The sequence below is a fragment of the Neopsephotus bourkii genome, unplaced genomic scaffold, assembly GCF_033783945.1.
Source record: "Neopsephotus bourkii isolate Nb327-2 ecotype Australia unplaced genomic scaffold, CSIRO-AGI_Nbou_v1 NB_948, whole genome shotgun sequence".
NCBI classification, from domain to species: Eukaryota; Metazoa; Chordata; class Aves; order Psittaciformes; family Psittacidae; genus Neopsephotus; species Neopsephotus bourkii.
The window spans coordinates 17,967-35,174 of NW_026901442.1; the positions used below are offsets into that span (position 1 = coordinate 17,967).

General features: G+C 35.0%; 1 protein-coding gene across 1 annotated transcript in view; it reads left to right on the forward strand.

Moving 5' to 3' along the window:
- TNPO1 (transportin 1) overlaps positions 1-15,333 on the forward strand; it is a gene marked incomplete at its 5' end in the record, with an annotated part of 31,843 nt that extends 16,510 nt beyond the window's left edge. Inside the window, 12 exons of the mRNA XM_061358612.1 lie at positions 66-237; positions 1,624-1,710; positions 2,524-2,631; positions 2,831-2,989; positions 3,088-3,175; positions 4,246-4,344; positions 4,564-4,659; positions 7,531-7,606; positions 8,398-8,497; positions 9,997-10,071; positions 12,077-12,219; positions 13,732-15,333. Coding sequence (XP_061214596.1) covers positions 66-237; positions 1,624-1,710; positions 2,524-2,631; positions 2,831-2,989; positions 3,088-3,175; positions 4,246-4,344; positions 4,564-4,659; positions 7,531-7,606; positions 8,398-8,497; positions 9,997-10,071; positions 12,077-12,184 — 1,168 coding nt within the window. The remainder of the gene's footprint in view (positions 1-65; positions 238-1,623; positions 1,711-2,523; positions 2,632-2,830; positions 2,990-3,087; positions 3,176-4,245; positions 4,345-4,563; positions 4,660-7,530; positions 7,607-8,397; positions 8,498-9,996; positions 10,072-12,076; positions 12,220-13,731) is intronic.
- Between the last annotated feature and the right edge of the window lie 1,875 nt (positions 15,334-17,208).

The window sequence follows — 17,208 nt, forward strand, 5'->3', positions numbered from 1 at the left end:
TTTTGGGGTCATCTTAGTTTGTTTTTTCCAGAATAGTAACTGACCTGTTTTTTTCTCTTCCTCAGTGCCTTTGCTACTCTAGAAGAGGAGGCTTGTACAGAGCTTGTTCCTTATCTTGCATATATACTTGACACTTTGGTCTTCGCATTTAGTAAATACCAGCATAAAAACCTGCTCATTCTTTATGATGCTATAGGAACTCTAGCAGATTCTGTAGGACATCATCTAAATAAACCAGTGAGTATACCTTATATTCTGTAGAAGCACTCCTCATAACTGAAGAACTGGTTCAGTGTTTTTTGAAGCATGATTTACATGCTATAAAACAGAAATACTATTATTTCTGTGTAGGTTTCAATAACACTAAATATGTACGGGTAAATTAGGTAGACTGCATATACACAAACATTTGCCGTTTTGAATACATGATTCAGTGTGGTGCTGGCTTGTGAAACATGTTTCTTACTGTGATTTTTTTTTTCTCATGCTCAAAGTTTTCCAGCTCAGAATAGATATGTATCTCAATATAGATGTGAAATGGGACTTCAGAGAAATTGACAGAATGTGTGTTTTAATTTCTAATGACCACACCATTTTCAGTAACCACTTTTAAGCATAGCTAAGCTACCCCGTGTGTCTCTTTCTAATGTATTGGAGCACACTGTCGGTAGAAATGGCTTTATCAGGGAGACACACATTTTATATATCAAAACACAGAATCCTTTGGACAAAGGACAGAAAACACACAGGCAAATATAGTGGGATTTTTTTTTTTTAGTGTACATGTATTAACTAATGGAATATGCATACATGTTGCATGTGTGCAACTTATGATGGTGATTGAAATTTATTTCTCTGTAGCGCTTCATATGACATAGACACACTAGAATAAATTTTTTCAAGCTGTTTCCATAGCATTTTGCTTGCAAGTGAAGATCCCACACCATCAGAAGACCTCTTTTTCAATCTCTTTGGCTCTAGCCACCTTAACATTTAACAGTACCAGGAGGAAGATAAATGGAAGCTCCTGGTGATGGTGAGACTTCAGTCACACACAAGTTTGTATCTCTGGACACAGCATTAGCTGGTAGCATGTTGGCTCTTTAGATACCTTCTGGGAGTAACAGCATAGTAGGGATGCCTTGCTCAATGTCCTTGTGACTCTGGCTGTACAGTGACAGGGAAGTTACAACATGCAACAGTGTTATACAGAAGGGGTAAGTGCATACTTCTGGAGGGATAGGAAATTACTTTCTTCATGGGTAGTTGTTGAGAAAAGCAAGTGGCAGATGCAAAGCCAGACTGCATTCCTAGTAAAAACATTTTCCATAGGCCCTGAGGCAATCATACAGATTTGTAACAACTCAGGAACTCCAAACCTGGAGGAGCAGATTCACTCTGCAAAGAGACTTATGTACTTCAGCAATAAATCTTAGAACACAAATGGTAAATTCGAATATTGAACTATATATGCATATTTCAGCAATGATTGAATGACATTATAACAGGATTTTTTTTCTGAAAAAGTGGAATATAAATTCATAATACATAATTTTCTAGCTTTGAAATAAAATAGTATGTAGTGAAGTGTTTCAGCAGTTGGTGTATTTTCATCCTAAACAGGAATATATTCAGATGCTAATGCCTCCATTAATCCAAAAGTGGAACATGCTGAAGGATGAGGATAAAGATCTCTTCCCTCTATTAGAGGTAAATGTTAGAATTGGAATATTTTTTTATCAACTTATCTTAAGAATTATACTTCCTACTAAAGATACTCCTACTAAGAAGTAAGACTATAAAAGTTGAGAGTGCTAGGTATTTCCTATTATGAAGAAAGTATTCTGACTGTAGGAGGAAAATTTTGTGCCTGAGGAATTGTCATTAGGTTTAGATGAAGTCTTTTAGATTTTTATTGTTTTTGATTTGGTTTGTTGTTTGGGGTTTTTGGGGTTTTTTTTTCTGCCATTCTGGAGCATTTGATGGGATTCTTTGAGAGGAAAAGATGTTCTATCCTTTTATTCTTGTCTTCTCTCTCCTTGCTCCCCCTTCATCCCTCCATTAAAACTATTGTCAGGCGAGCTGAAAGTATGAACTGGATCATGTAGTCTATTCTCTGTACTTTTCAAGTCTGAAACAGGAAAGCACCTCTAGAAAAATTAATTTCATAACTCTTAGGTAATGTTAGGGTTTGTACATACTCAAGATACTGAAGCTTAATATAAGCGCTGGCAGAATTGTCGTAACTGGTGTGGTATGCAGTATATTGGCTACGTCTAAGAAGATGATGCTGCTGAGAAATTTTCTCAATGGCATACAAAGAAGAGAGTAACAACTTGCTGATAGTTGCCTTGGCTCAGCTAACAGGTACCGCCTGTCTAGGTTGTGTTTACTTAATGAATGAGTTACATGTGGGTATACTTAAAACACTAATATATTTTAATTTACTGCTTCCAAGTAAAAGGCACTTCAGGAATGTGAGGAAAGGTTATGACTTTTTTCTGTCTTTTTTGTTAATTCCAGTGCCTGTCGTCAGTTGCTACTGCCTTGCAATCTGGCTTTCTTCCATACTGTGAACCTGTGTACCAGCGTTGTGTAAATCTGGTGCAGAAGACACTTGCACAAGCCATGGTATTTTTCTATTGCTATTCCAATGCTTGCATTATATCTCCTTAACCCAGTGTATTAACTATATAAAGTTATGGGTTTGCAGAGAAATTTGCAGAGTAACTATTGAATATGTAAATGACACTGCAGTTCTGAAACTTTTTTTTATGCATACCCCTGAGAAAAATATAATACGTTGAAAACATGTTCTTATTTGTTGCAGTTGCATAATGCTCAGCCAGACCAATATGAGGCTCCAGATAAAGATTTCATGATCGTGGCTCTTGATTTACTCAGTGGTTTAGCTGAAGGACTTGGAGGCAACATTGAACAGCTAGTGGCTCGTAGTAATATCCTGACGCTAATGTACCAGTGCATGCAGGTGAGATGAATAACCTGTTTGATCTAAGGATTTTCTTTCTTAAGAGAGTCAGAAACACTTCTAGAATTGTTGTTGGTTTTTTTTGTTCTTCTCTTTAGGATAAAATGCCAGAGGTACGGCAGAGTTCTTTTGCATTGTTAGGTGATCTGACAAAGGCGTGTTTTCAGCATGTTAAGCCTTGCATTGGTATGTTTCTTTTACATATTAAATAATTGTCTTACAAACTGATAAGAGGCTGGTTTAGCTATTGTTTAGCTCCTTATTCTGTGGGTTGCCTTTTCATGATGTAAGTTTTCATTTTCCTTCATCAGCAACAGTATCTAGTCTTTTGTCTTTCAAATTGTGTGCTTAAAACACATGTTCTTATTTTTGTAGACAGTGCAAAAGTTAATTTTGTTCTTGATTTTTATGATGTAACAAACTGCCTGTTGTGCTGGAATACAGCAAAACACATGTACTTCAATTAGTATAGTTGCTTGCTTTGATAAATTCTTGAATTTACAGCTTTTTTAATTCTATTAGAATATACTGTTATATAAAATTATATACATAAAGTAGAAAACTTGGCATGAAGGAACGTTTTTGGATGGTTTTTTTGCTTTAATAGCAGTAAGGAAGTATCATCAGTTATACACTTCCATGATGTTTGCTGGCTTTACCCACAGATACTCTTGAGATAAACTTAACTTGCCAAGAGAAAGCTTGGATAGGCTTGGCATTTAGAATTTATTTGGCTGGTGCTATAATCTATCATTGTAACTAATTTTTTCTTCAAATTTAATCAAAGATGTGATTGCCTCCTAAGATATTTTTTTTTTTTTTTTTTCCCCAAGCATAGCCGAGTACATAGCTACATAGCTGTCCAGGTGATTTGAGGGTTGTTCAACTATACCATAAATTTACAAGCACTTGTAGCTGTTTTTTATTCTCCCCTCTTACCCTCACTCCCCCTACCCAAGCAAAGGAAGGGGAGAAAAAAGGTTTCTAGAGTTACATAAAGCCTATTAGAAACATTTTTAAACCAGAATTTGGAAAGATCTGCATTGGTCTGCTTAGATTCTAAAATTCAGGTTAATCTGACATATAGCAGAAGTATAGCTCTTGTAAATTCATGTGTAACACTTTCAAGCATTTAAATAGGCTTACATTATTTCTTTTAAAAACTTCTCTTCCCCCTCCCCCTCACCATGATCTTACAGTAACGGGACAAGAGGATTATATTGTGTGATGAGATTTTAAAATGTTGTTCTTTCTAGCTGATTTCATGCCAATTTTGGGAACCAACCTAAACCCTGAATTCATTTCTGTGTGTAACAATGCCACCTGGGCAATTGGAGAAATCTCCATACAGATGGGTAAGATGTTTTTTTCCTTGAATCTCTGCACGTTTAGCATGATTTGGGGGGGGGGGGCACTGTGATACTTTCATGTAAAAATTTAAATAAAATCCAAAAGTCTTGTTCTTTTTTTAGTAACTTCAGTTAGTTCCAGTTTAGTAAGTACCCAATCTATTTAGATTATGTGTATTAAAGCTCATTTTCTTCTGAATATTCTTTTCTCTTTGGTTGTTTCAGGTATAGAGATGCAGCCTTATATTCCAATGGTGTTGCACCAGCTTGTAGAAATAATTAACAGACCCAACACACCAAAGACGTTGTTAGAGAACACAGGTACCCAAAAACTGATCCGTATGTGGTGAAGGGAACTAGAGACTTTTTATAATTATTTTAAAAGCAGCATAGGGCAACCACACCAGAACTGATTCTGTTGCTATGTATTTGGCTTTTATAAGCAAAAGCAACTCTGTTTTGCAGAAGTTCTTACAAGTCTCAGTCTTGAAGAAAACTATCATATATCTAGATTCCTAAAGTTATTGCTTTCTCACTTTTACAATATTTATTTATCTGTTTAAGTATTCTTCCAGTTTTATTTATGTATTGAATTGACAGATGTATGCAGTAACACTTAAAGACTTAGTTCACACTGATTTTAATATATGCATGTCCTTACATGTGTACTGTATATATATGTCTAGTTTCTGAAACAAATGTAATTGGCATATATGAAACAAATAATGAACTTTCTGAATTTACAGAAAATGCACTTTTTAATAAGATAAACTTATAATATTATGCTAAAAAAATCTAGATCTGTGATGGCAGTTTTACAACATAACTAAAATTCTGTAAACCTTCTACTACCTGGTCACTTAACAAATTCCTGAAAAGAATTCTAATAATGGCATGCATGTTTTATGTTCTGGACCACAGGTTTGCCTTCCAAATCAATCCTCAAATGCCTTACTGAATTGAAATTTCTGAGGCTTGTTTCTTTTGCATTTATAGAGGGCATGTTCTGGTATAAAGAGCACCTTCCATACTTTAGCAAAACTTTATTTATAATTATGTTTCTGTTTTACTATTTTACCAATTGAGACTCTCCCCTCCCACCCCTCTGTTTGAAAACTAATTGTCTTGTAAGGAAAGTATGGCTTAGTCATTACACCTGACAAGATTTAAAATTATGCAAATACAGTGGTACAGTTGTATTTTGTTGAGCTAAACAAGGGATTAATTGGAGAGAGATTTTTCAGTGCATATTGTTCCTCTGTTATTCTCTAAACTTAAATGCTGCAGTTTCTCTGCTCCTATTCCCTTCCCCCGTTTGGCATGGAAGGTGAACTTAAAGTAAAAAAAATCCCAGTTGTCTGGCATATTATAGGTACTACTTCTTGCAAAGATAATTTTGAAGCATACACCTACTTGTAGTGAAATACACCGTGGAATAGTATAGCAATAAAAATTCTCTTTCCTCCTGCCTCTGCCCTGACACCCTTACTCCACACTAATGGATGTGTAACACCTGTAACAGACAGGCATCCAGTACTTAAATATTTGCTTCCATCATTGTTAGAGAATTTTTGGAAGCATCCAAACACTGACATTTTTTTTCTTTATTTTTTTTATTTTTTTAATTCTCTGAATAGTTACTTTAAATGTGGATGCATAACTGCAAATAAATGTTGAGTGTGGTGTATTTATTATAAGTTTGTTGTGGGGTATTGTGCTGTGTGCCACTAGTATGTGTAAGAATATCACTGTTTTCTGCTTTAGCTTCCTATGCAGTGAGCTACGAAAACACTTCTATGGAAGCATTAGACCACCTTAAATAAAAGCAATTGTGTAGAAAATAACCAGTACATACAAAAAAGTTGAGCTTTCACAAAGATTACTGTTCCTTGTACAGACTGTAGCTGTGAGAATTTACAGATAAAACTTAAAAATATATTTTCATTTGGAAGTAGCACTTCAAGCGCAGTTTTGTAAGTTAGAAGCGCTGAAGATTTTAGACACTGCATATTGAAATTGAGTAACATCAGGGCAAAAAAGTACATTGCCAGTGAGCTGCAGATGACATGAAGTGAATATATTTCAAACTGCTAGTATATCCTACACCAAACTTTTGTTGGAGAAAGCATCATCTGCTTTATTGCATGTTTCATGAAACTGTTCACAAATGCCTGTTAATTAGAGTGTTGCATAGTATGTCCCTTGAACATAGGTTTCCTTTCTCTGCTTCATATAAATCTGCTGGATTTTAGTATTATTCATGTATTTTGCTTCAAGTGATCTTGATACATTATTCCCCACCCTCTCCTTTTTCTAAAGATTAATCTTTTGTGAGTTGAGCAAACACCATTAAAACACATTTGCATGATGATATTTTCCTTCAGTCTGTCCCTCGGAACAAAGGACCGACCTACCTAATCATGTAATGAAGCAATTTTGCTTTTCATATATCTTTATGCCTTGGTATCAGAAGTCAGATTCTTATACAACTTCTGTGAGGAAGCCTTTTGTGAACAGAAGAAATATTTGCAGTCAGTTGCTGTGAGTTAGCAACCACTTTAAATCGGAGGATTTATGATATTATTTATAATTACAGTGTTTAAAAGACAAATATTTCATGCTCTTTGAGAAGTGTTTCATCTATTTAGATGATGTTTTTAGATCACAGTATTTTCCACGCAAAAGTATTTATAAATGTATCATTACTTATAAAGTAAACCTATTAAAATTTGAATTCTAAATATTGACAAAAAAAAAGTTTAGAATACTTGAATCTAAAATTGAAAATGGTTAATTCCTTTTTATCAACAGTATCCATAATATTACATTTGAATAAAAATTTCAAAACTTATGTTAGGTAAATTTATTGTAAGAGATTACTCTGAAGAGGACAGAATGACCGCTTACATGAGAAAGCCTTTGGATTTTAAATTGTGTTTTTGGTGTTCTCTCATTTACTTCTTTGATTTTTCTTTTACCCTGGAGAGTATACCATATATGTTGCTGCCTCTTATATAGGGGGTGGTAATAAACAGCACTGGTGAAATCTTATGTTTATTATCATACACAGATTCTGTTGGTTTCTGTTTCTGAGTTATTTGTTGTTTTTTCTTTATTTTTTCTCCTCCCCCCTCATTTGCTCATGTCTTGGTTGGCGTTTGGTGGTGTATAACCGTGATTGCGTTACCTTAGCAATAACAATTGGTCGTCTTGGTTACGTTTGTCCTCAAGAGGTGGCCCCCATGCTACAGCAGTTTATAAGACCCTGGTGTGTATTATTCAATCTTTTTTTTTAATCATTTTTCTTCACTCTCTTTCTTTCTTTCTTTCTTCTCTCTATCTCACTTTTAGATATATTTTCAGTTGGTTACAAAATCTCAATCCTTAATCATTGCCAACCATGTGACTAATCTTGTCCTATCAGGTTTGTGAGTTTTTAGTAGCACCGTCATGTATTCTTTATGTTGTGGCTAACGACTAATTTATGCATGGGATAAGATTGTCACATGCTTGCTGTGTTAAAGCTTGACTATGAAAGAGCATTTTAAAATCCACCAGAATGATAATACGATGCATGCAAATACTGTAAAATTTAAACCGTGCATTACTTAAAATTCAGTCTGAGGCTTGAATTGCTGTAAGGAATATATGTTATAGATTTGTTACGTATACAATAGCTTGCTTGCTGCTGTAAAACTTAAATAACTGTTCTGTAAGTGGTATCTGACATAATTCATACTGTGATAGTATTATATGTCCCGCTTCTAATAATGATAGTTTTTATAAATATTACAGATACATGTCTCTTTTGTATTTAATGGAATGCAGGTCACACTTTCTAACTGTATATAGTGCAACAGGAGAACGAGATTCTGTAGATGATGCCTAATGGGAATTTACTAATAAAGACTGCAACAAATGTTTTTCTAAGAGTTCAAAATAGGGTTTCAGATCATCTTAATCAGTGTGACTTATTCCATCAGATACCATGATCTAGTTCTAACTTGGTTGAAGGAAAAAGTAGTGGAGTTAGCTAAGTTTTGCTTTCCAACTTGCTAGGTGCACCTCTCTGAGAAACATAAGAGACAATGAGGAAAAGGATTCAGCGTTCCGTGGGATATGTACCATGATCTCGGTCAACCCCAGTGGAGTAGTCCAAGTAAGATACATGAATAGATCTAAACTTGTTTTCTTTACTCATGTGAAATGTAGTGAAAGCTGCATATGGAGTGTAAAAACAGTTCAGCTTGATGTGATTCCCTGCAGTCCATGATGTAGCCTTATTATGAGGTCAAGGAGGCCAAAATGTTTATATTACTAATGATACATGTCAGGATGCTTCAGTAATTATCACCTAGCAAATGAAAGGAGAAGAGTCTTATTAAATTCAGATTTTGCCTATTAATTACAAAGAATATGTAAGTAATGAACTTTGGTTAAAATAACTGCATTTTGATACTTGTGGGGTTGTAGTCAGGATCTGTATGAAAATCTAAGGTGAAAATTTACATACTTAAACCTATTTTACAGATGTAACCTATGCTTTTAAAACAAGGAACAGGACAAAAACAGTAACCACCCCTTCATTCTTAAAACTTGGGTAGGGAAGATACTGTTTCAACTTTGGATATGTTGCTTAGTCAGTGTGCCAAGGAACATGCATCTCTTTTAAAATAAAAGGTACATCTGAAGAATACAGTGTGACTTGCTCTTTAAAATAATAGGTACATCTGAAGGTACATAAAAATAAAATAAAAGGTACATCTGAAGAATACAGTGTGACTTGCTCTTTAGTCTCCACACCTCCAAAATAAAGTTGTACCAATGTAAGATTTTCTAAGAGGAAAAAGAAGGTTATTTTCCCTCTTCTCTGTCTGTAATTCTTTGTGAAACACAAGAACACCTTGTTTTGAAAATTTCAGTTCATTTCACTTATTCTGTACTTAGCATTTTCCTCTTCTGCTGTCCATTTGTTCTTTCACATTCCATAGGGGGAGGGCATGATCAGAGATTCTCTTCTCTTCATTATCCCATCTCTCTGTCTTTGTAGTTGTTATCCTCAGTACCTACCCAAAAACTTGGGCATCACCAATTTAATGATTAAAGATTTGTGTCTTACTAGTGTACTAGGAGGTAATGCATGACAACGGATGGGGGATTAGGGATTTTGGTGTGTCTTTAGTTTTAAATCTGTGTGATAAACGTTCTCTGTATCCTAGAAAAATCTTTTGGCTCTGCTTAAAGAAACAAAACAGCTTTTTTCCCCAATTGCAAACGTGTGAGAGAGTGTTACAACCGTATTCTTGAATTTCTTGCTGGTTATTAAGGTGATTGATTCTTGAACTTGGTATGTGTACTGAAAGAATTAACGTTAAGACAGATGTGGTGTGGGAGGGGAGAGTTGGAGTTTCAACTGTCATTTTATTAAATCAAAAATCTGATTAAACAAAGGAATTCCTACAATCAGCTGTTTCTGAACACTTAGGCGTACAATAGCTTACTATTATTGTCTGAATTAACTGGAAAATAAATACACAGAATCAAAAGCAGTTGTTAATTATGATTGAAGACCCTACATAGTTCATAGAATGAACATCAACATTGTTTTCAGACATGTAAATTGAGATTTCTAACCTATGTGATTGTTTAATCTTATAGGACTTTATTTTTTTTTGTGATGCTGTTGCATCATGGATTAGCCCAAAAGATGATCTCCGAGACATGTTCTGTAAGGTAAGGTGTCTAACAGTATACCCTAAGGGTAGTTGTTTTGGATCTTTTGGGTTTTTTCTTGTTTTCTGTTCCCACTGTTAGCACTTACTGTATGTGTGTTCGTGGAGGCTTCTTTGCAAGGCCACACATTTTCAGACAAAACAATGTAAAAATCCTGTCCTAGTTAGCCTCTTGGATAACTGGTCTCCTCTGAAGGAACGTCAGGTCCAGAAAATGCACAGCTGATGAGTATTTTCATATCAGCAAGAGGAAAGAGCAAATACTTACAAGCTCAAAAGGAAGTCCAGGATGCAGTCTGTGATGATTGTCGAAAGCAGGCTCAGTGAGTGTTTCTGCACTGGTCCTTCAGCATTGGACACTTGCTTCAGTTAGTCAGATTCCTCTTTTTCAGATTCTTTCGAAGTTGTCTGTGTGGGATCTAATGCATTCAAACTAGACACAATGGTTCTTCGTCATGAGGCATAAGGCCACCCTTCCTTTTTAAAGTTTATTCTGTTGTGCTTTTTGCCATGCAGGAAAGGAGACAAAGCATTCTCCAAGTGGTTGCATGCACATTTTTAGATTACTTCTTCATGAATACGTGATTGCTGTAGTCCAGTTAGGTGTTTGTCCAGCAATAATTGTGCCTTTCAGAAACATTGCAAAAAAACTGCTTGTTTCGTTTTGTTCTGTAGCACTAGAGCTGAGAGAAAATACCACTCCCAAGAGCATGGGTAGAAGAGCTGCCAGTGTTGAAACCTGGTATATGCCCTAAGAATTTTATCACTCTTTATAAAAGCAAGTTATTTGAAGACTGTAGCTGAAGCTCACTTGCTTTAACTCTACTGGAAGATTATTTTAATAGTGCTCCTTTTGTCATACCTGAATGTTCTTAGGTTTTCACTAGTTTCTTGGCAGCTGGCTAATATGACTCTCTGAGTTAGGAAAGAGAGGCAAGCCTGCTTGTAGAAGGTCTCAGGAAGAAAAGCAGTAAGTTAACTGGTGGTACTGTAATGTTGTTATCACTACATCCTGTTGAAGAACAGCTTGCTTGAGAATGTTGTGTTGAGCCTGAACTTGGTGCCATGAGCTTTAACTTTACTGTGATGATATGTTCATGACTGACTATTCCACAATTTAGTATCAGTGACTTTAGAAAAGAAAACCAAAACTTTGGAATGTCGTTGCATAATTTCATATGAGGAGGAGCTGTTTCATCTGCTTGTGTTCTTTCTGATGTTTGCCTTTCAACCTCCTGTTTTAGAGCTAGCATACTAAGAACTGCATCTAATTTTTGTAGTTTTCAGTTAATTTATTATGTTGGAAGGTCCAGACTGAAACCTGCTGGGCTTTTTTCCCCTCTTTCACTGGATTTTGACTACCTTTGGCTGTGGGTCCCCATTCTTTCAAAATGCAAAAAATGTTAACAGCTTCCTTTTCAGTAAGAGCTGTCTTACAGGTTCCATGGTAAAAAAAAAAAAAGTTCTCACAGGATGCTTTTGTATTTGTGCTAGGAATCGACCGGTTTTCATTCTGTTAAACTGCAGTTAACAGCTGGCTGTAGTTTTGGCCCAGCTTTCTTCCCACAACATACTGTACATTTAAAAAAGAAATACGAGTACAGTAATCTTAACGTATATAAACTGTGTCAATTTGTAAAATGTATACCATTCTGAAATGGCCTAACTAGGTTTTAAGTCATTTTGCTCATAAAAAATACATATAGATATGTATACACAGATTAATTTTTGTGGGTAGCTATATTGAGTATGTCACCCTTAAAAGAAATCATTTCAGTGAAGAAAGACATTACTAGACTTCTTTTGTTTCTTAGTACAATTTAATTCAGTATTAATTAAATACAGTAAATTCAATTAAATACAACTTAATTCAGTATTAAATTGGAGAATTCAAATGGACAGATGTACAGCAATATATACAGTTTGCACCTCACTGTATTTGTTGCTAGTAAATAATGTATCCTCTGTTTAGTGATTTCTTGACTTCCCATCTCTCTCTTTTGTAGATTCTTCATGGATTTAAAAATCAAGTTGGGGATGAGAATTGGAGGCGTTTCTCTGACCAGTTTCCTCTTCCCTTAAAAGAGCGCCTTGCAGCTTACTATGGAGTTTAACCTCATGCACTGTAGCTGCAATCCCATAATTAGAGGTAAGCACACATATCTTCCTTGCTAAACAGAGCTATATAACAAACTTCCTCCCTGTTTGCATTACATGAAACATAAATAATTCATCAGACTAGGAATTTTTCAGATAATGCTTCCTATGAGAAGTTAAAAAAAAGGGATGATAGTATACCTAAATGATGGTAGCTGTAGCGAAAGCAAGTGACTGTCTTGCTTTATTTTTACAGCAAAATAAAAAGTGAGTGTATGATATGCACGGTTAATGCATCAAGATAAGGTTGGAAGTATAGGTCAAACAAAGTGCCTGTTCAAGTTTAATAAGTGATGAGTATAATCCTCAAGCCATTATATGAAAGATATGGGCTACTTTATGTCTTACAAATTAGTAATGGCAGATGTGGTCCAAGCAGGACTGTTCCTCTAGGATAGGAAAGAAGTTTGCTAACACTTTAGCCATGAGAAGTCAAACATAATCATAGCTACATATTAGATGATCTTTGCACTGAGTAAAGGATGTTATACTGATTTCTAACTTTACTGTAACTGTAGAGCTTGATGTTTTGGGGAGTTTGATGTGCTTATTCTTGCCATGTTCCATTTTATATATGAATTCAGAATTGTTACAGTTTTCTGCAGAGAGTGAAAAGACCAACAAAGAACAGTGATAGTACTTTCTAAAATAATTATGTCGTTATACCACCTTGGTATCTGCAAGGTGCACAGTGTATGAAGCAAATTTCCCATGTGTGAAGCAGTGTGGTACTATATACTACCCAAAAAAGAGGGCTAATTGTTTATTCATTCACTTTTTATATAAATTTGATATTTGCTGTAGAGTTTTTGTATTAAAATTACGAGTAAACTGTGTAATTCTGTTTTATTGTTGAATGAACAACTGTTTAAAGTCGGCCTAAGATTTTTCAGAGTCAGTAATGTAAGAAATCCTCTTTGAATTGCATGGTGATCTCACTAGTGGATTAAAAATAAATGAATTTCAAACATTTAAATATTTTCCAATGAGGGCATTTTAGTTCTCTGGTAAGGGTGGTTTCCTACTAAAGAGGAATCCAAAGTGATAAAATCTGCCATTATTCTCAGATTGACCTGAGAAGACACTATGCCTTCTCTAACATAGTTGGTCTAACAACATATTTGTGGTTGTTAGTTCAATAGCAGTTATGTTTAATATTCTTTCTCAATGTTATAACTACCTTATAATTTTGTGCTAAAAATGGGTAAGCTTGTTAGAATATATAGGACTGTTCTTACTTGAAATCTAAGCTTAGCCACAATAGTGGAACTGTTATTGTAGCTTTAAAGCATACATTATTGTTTCATGAATAATAATTTACCTGATATAAATGGGCTCTTTTCTTAACATACTTAAAAAAAGAAAATCTATGCGTAGATTTGTTTTTAAGTTAAAGGGTGGCACCTACTGCTTAAAAAAAAAGGCAAAAAAGCTCAGTGTTTATCACAGATCTGTCAGTTAAGGTTCAAGGTAAGTTTTAATTATACTTTTTTTTCTTTTACAGGTCCTTCAGTCTGGGAGACTATGAGGGAGCCTCTGCACCCAGGGAAAATGTTACCCTTTACTGGGGGGAAGGGTAAACCAGTAGGGAATACAGTACAATCCCAACCCTACTGGGAGGGGCGGGAGGGAGGTGTTGCCGTCACTGTATTAAGTCGATGTTGGGAAATGTTTTAACATCTGGAGCCTTTGTGGGTGGAAATCTGTCTCCTATTACAACTCTGCACTGGATGTGAAGAAGAAAAAAAAAAAAAAAAAAAGAATCTAGTCACAAAACAGCACATTTTGGAATACTGTGGGGAATTATACCAAAATAAGAACCATAGAATTGAACCATAGGGATACGTAAAGAGGAAAACTATTTTGCGCACAATAAAAGAAACCTAAGAATGGGGGTCACAAACAGTAAAAGGCTTTCTTTTTTTCTTTTATGTTTTTTAAGTAAGGGTTTTCTACATTATTTCATCCTGCTTGATGGGATTCCTAGGTATTTGCATGTTGATGAAGAACTACACAAATGAAGTTAGTACAGTTAAAATGCAGCTTGTGTCTGTTAGGAGCAGGCACTTGCAGTGTACACTATAGAAACCCCATCATAAAGTAATAAGGTTAAGTTGGACAAAATGAAGCAACCTGCAAGCTGCCAAATGAGTCACTCCTTTCATGTTTAGGATAAGGGGAGGGTCACTTCAAAGGAAAGGTTGACATTTTAATTTTTAACATTAAAAGAATTAAAGTAGTGGATATGATTTAATTATTGTACTTCATTAGATTTCATTTATAGAGTAAGGCATTATTCTTAACGTGCAGTTTAAGGTTCAGGCATGCATTCTGGCTCATAGTGATCAGAAGTAACTTTAATTAGTGGGGAAGTAGCATGCTTGCATCACATAGAGTGAAATTGGTATACATTTACCTATGTTGCGCCAGTTTTGTGTTGCAGTTTACCAATTCAATATAGCCCTGCATTTAAAATTCCTTTTAAGATTCTGTGGATTTTATTTTTATTAAGAATATAGATATAAAGTACTGTAGTTAACAATTAGGCCTTGAAATACCTTTTTAGGATCTGTTAAGAATAAGATTGATATTGTATTGTGTGTAACCTGCACAATGTGGAAAGCTGATATAGCTGTGCAAAATACTTGCCTCTGTGCTGTCAGTGTGATGTGCTTTCTGCATGGTTATATACTAGTGAATTTATCAGAATCTCTAAAAATGAGTTACATGGTAAGACCCGTTAAAGGCTGCATAAATGTTAGTTGGCACGTAAAGACAATTGTAGAAGTTGATGACATGATTGCTCTATTTGTGTTTATTCCCACTCAACATATTCTACGCTTTCTTTTTGTTCAAAGCATGATCTTAAAGAGATGTTTAAGTTGATGGATGTAATGCAGGGTATCTACACTGTATCGGCGCATGTTGGTGGCCCTTTGTGATGTAGTTAAATGCACAAGGGTGCAAGTTTAAAGCTACGGAGTGAAAGTTGGTTTGGATCCTCTTCATTTCATTTGTTTAGCTTTTCTGTTGTGTTTTGTTTTTTTTTTTTCCCCTCTACTTACATGTATTCCTGTGAATAAATCCTTGTTAAGTTAACCCTTTACTTTTCCTTCCATGTGTATTTTCTTATGTACTGTGAATGTGAAATCCTAACTGGTACACTTGATCTTGTGTCCATCTGAAAGTGGCAAGTCTTTAATAATTTAGATTGCCTAAAGAGTATCCCATGATGATAAAGGAAAATGGAGAGATTTTTAACTCTGCTGGTCAGAGGTGAAGCCACACCTTTCCATTTTTCAAGTGCTGCATAATTAATCTGCAAAACAAAATTAAGCCATAACAGCCTTTTTGTAGATTTAGTTTCTCACCTTTGCATTGCAAAATGGATACTGGATAACAGTTCTGGGGGTTTTGTTTGGTTGTGTTTCGTTGGGGTTTGTTTTTGGTTTTCTTTTTCCTTAAGAACTTGCTCTTTGCATGGTTCTGTTCTTTGACTGTTGAATGATTTAGCCATTGCACTGAAGTTGGAGCTGCGTGAGCGTGAACTTATAAATGCTGTTTAAAGAGGTTTGATTTTTTTTTCTTTAAATGCATGGTAGCATGCATGTTTTAAATGCCCCCCACTTCCCTTCTGTGGGTTTTTGTTGGCTTTGCAAATTTTTAATGGGTTATGCCTGAAGAAGAGTTTGAACATGTACTATATGAAGTACATTTGGTAACGCTAGTACATAGTATTTATTTGATTTGGTCAAAATTGCATGTGATAACTTGCTTTCAAATGGCATTGCTTTGGTCACAAATATAAAATTCCTTCTTAACTAATTACTCTGAAGTTAATTAGTAATAGTCACTAAAATCACTTTAAGACCAAATTCTGAAGGGAAAAAAAGAAAAAAACACACCCCCCAAACCTTTAATATAGAATCATAGAATAGTTAGGGTTGGAAAGGACCTTAAGATCATCAAGTTCCAACCCCCCTGCCATGGGCAGGGACACCTTGCTGTATATGTAGCAAGGTGGGGTATCATTTTGGACCCAACTTATTTTGAGTGTGTTTGAACGTTAAGGAAGAGTTTCAGAGAAATTACATTTAAAAGTCTGTAGAATAGAAAATGTGCTCAAAGAATACTGTAGCATAACACCTAGAATCTGAGTTTAACTAAACTTCTTAAATTTCAGAAAACCCCTTTAACCAAATAAAACCACTCCACCTCACCTTGGATTAGCTTAAAATGCCACTTTTGTACATATTTTAATAGGTATTTATACAGATGTGTACTGATCTGGTATAACAGCAAGGAAAATAATTAAAATAAGGCAGAAATAAACAGTACTGGCAAAAATAGTCTTTTGTATCAGTAAGTTCTCTCATGGTGTATTTTAAAGCAAATAAACCATATTCCTAACACATCATATAGCGCAGAGATTTGCAGAAGCCATTTAGGGTATACTGTGAGATAAGAAAAGTTCTGAATCAGCATTAACATTTATAATTCAATTATTGCATCATGGGATATATAAAAAGCATTTTAATTCTTGTGGTGTAGTCTTGACAGTTCTTGAATGTTGACTGAATGTTTCTACTGGTAGAATTGTTTGTCTTTGTTACATTCCAGTGTTTCTGCCTCTTGGCATGCTAAAAGCACGGCTTACTTCATTTGCTCCTTACACACTGAATAAAGTGCTGTTAGTGTGCTAAACTACAGAAATAGCCGCTGCTAAGTAATGGTGTAGATTTTCTACTTGAATACTTTTGTTGTAGGAACCTCAGGAGGTCAGTGTTTACTGGTTTTATATATGCCTTTTTCCTGTTTTAAGTTTCCCTTTTGAAGGATTCTGAGAGTGAAAAAAAGCTGCTGATCAACCTAAGTTGGTAACAGAAAGTGTGTTGAAAATCCTTATAAATGCATCTTTTGGGCAGTTCTAAATTGCTGTTGAATTAGTCTTAAGTGAAGTTCAATACTAAATTTTTTTTCA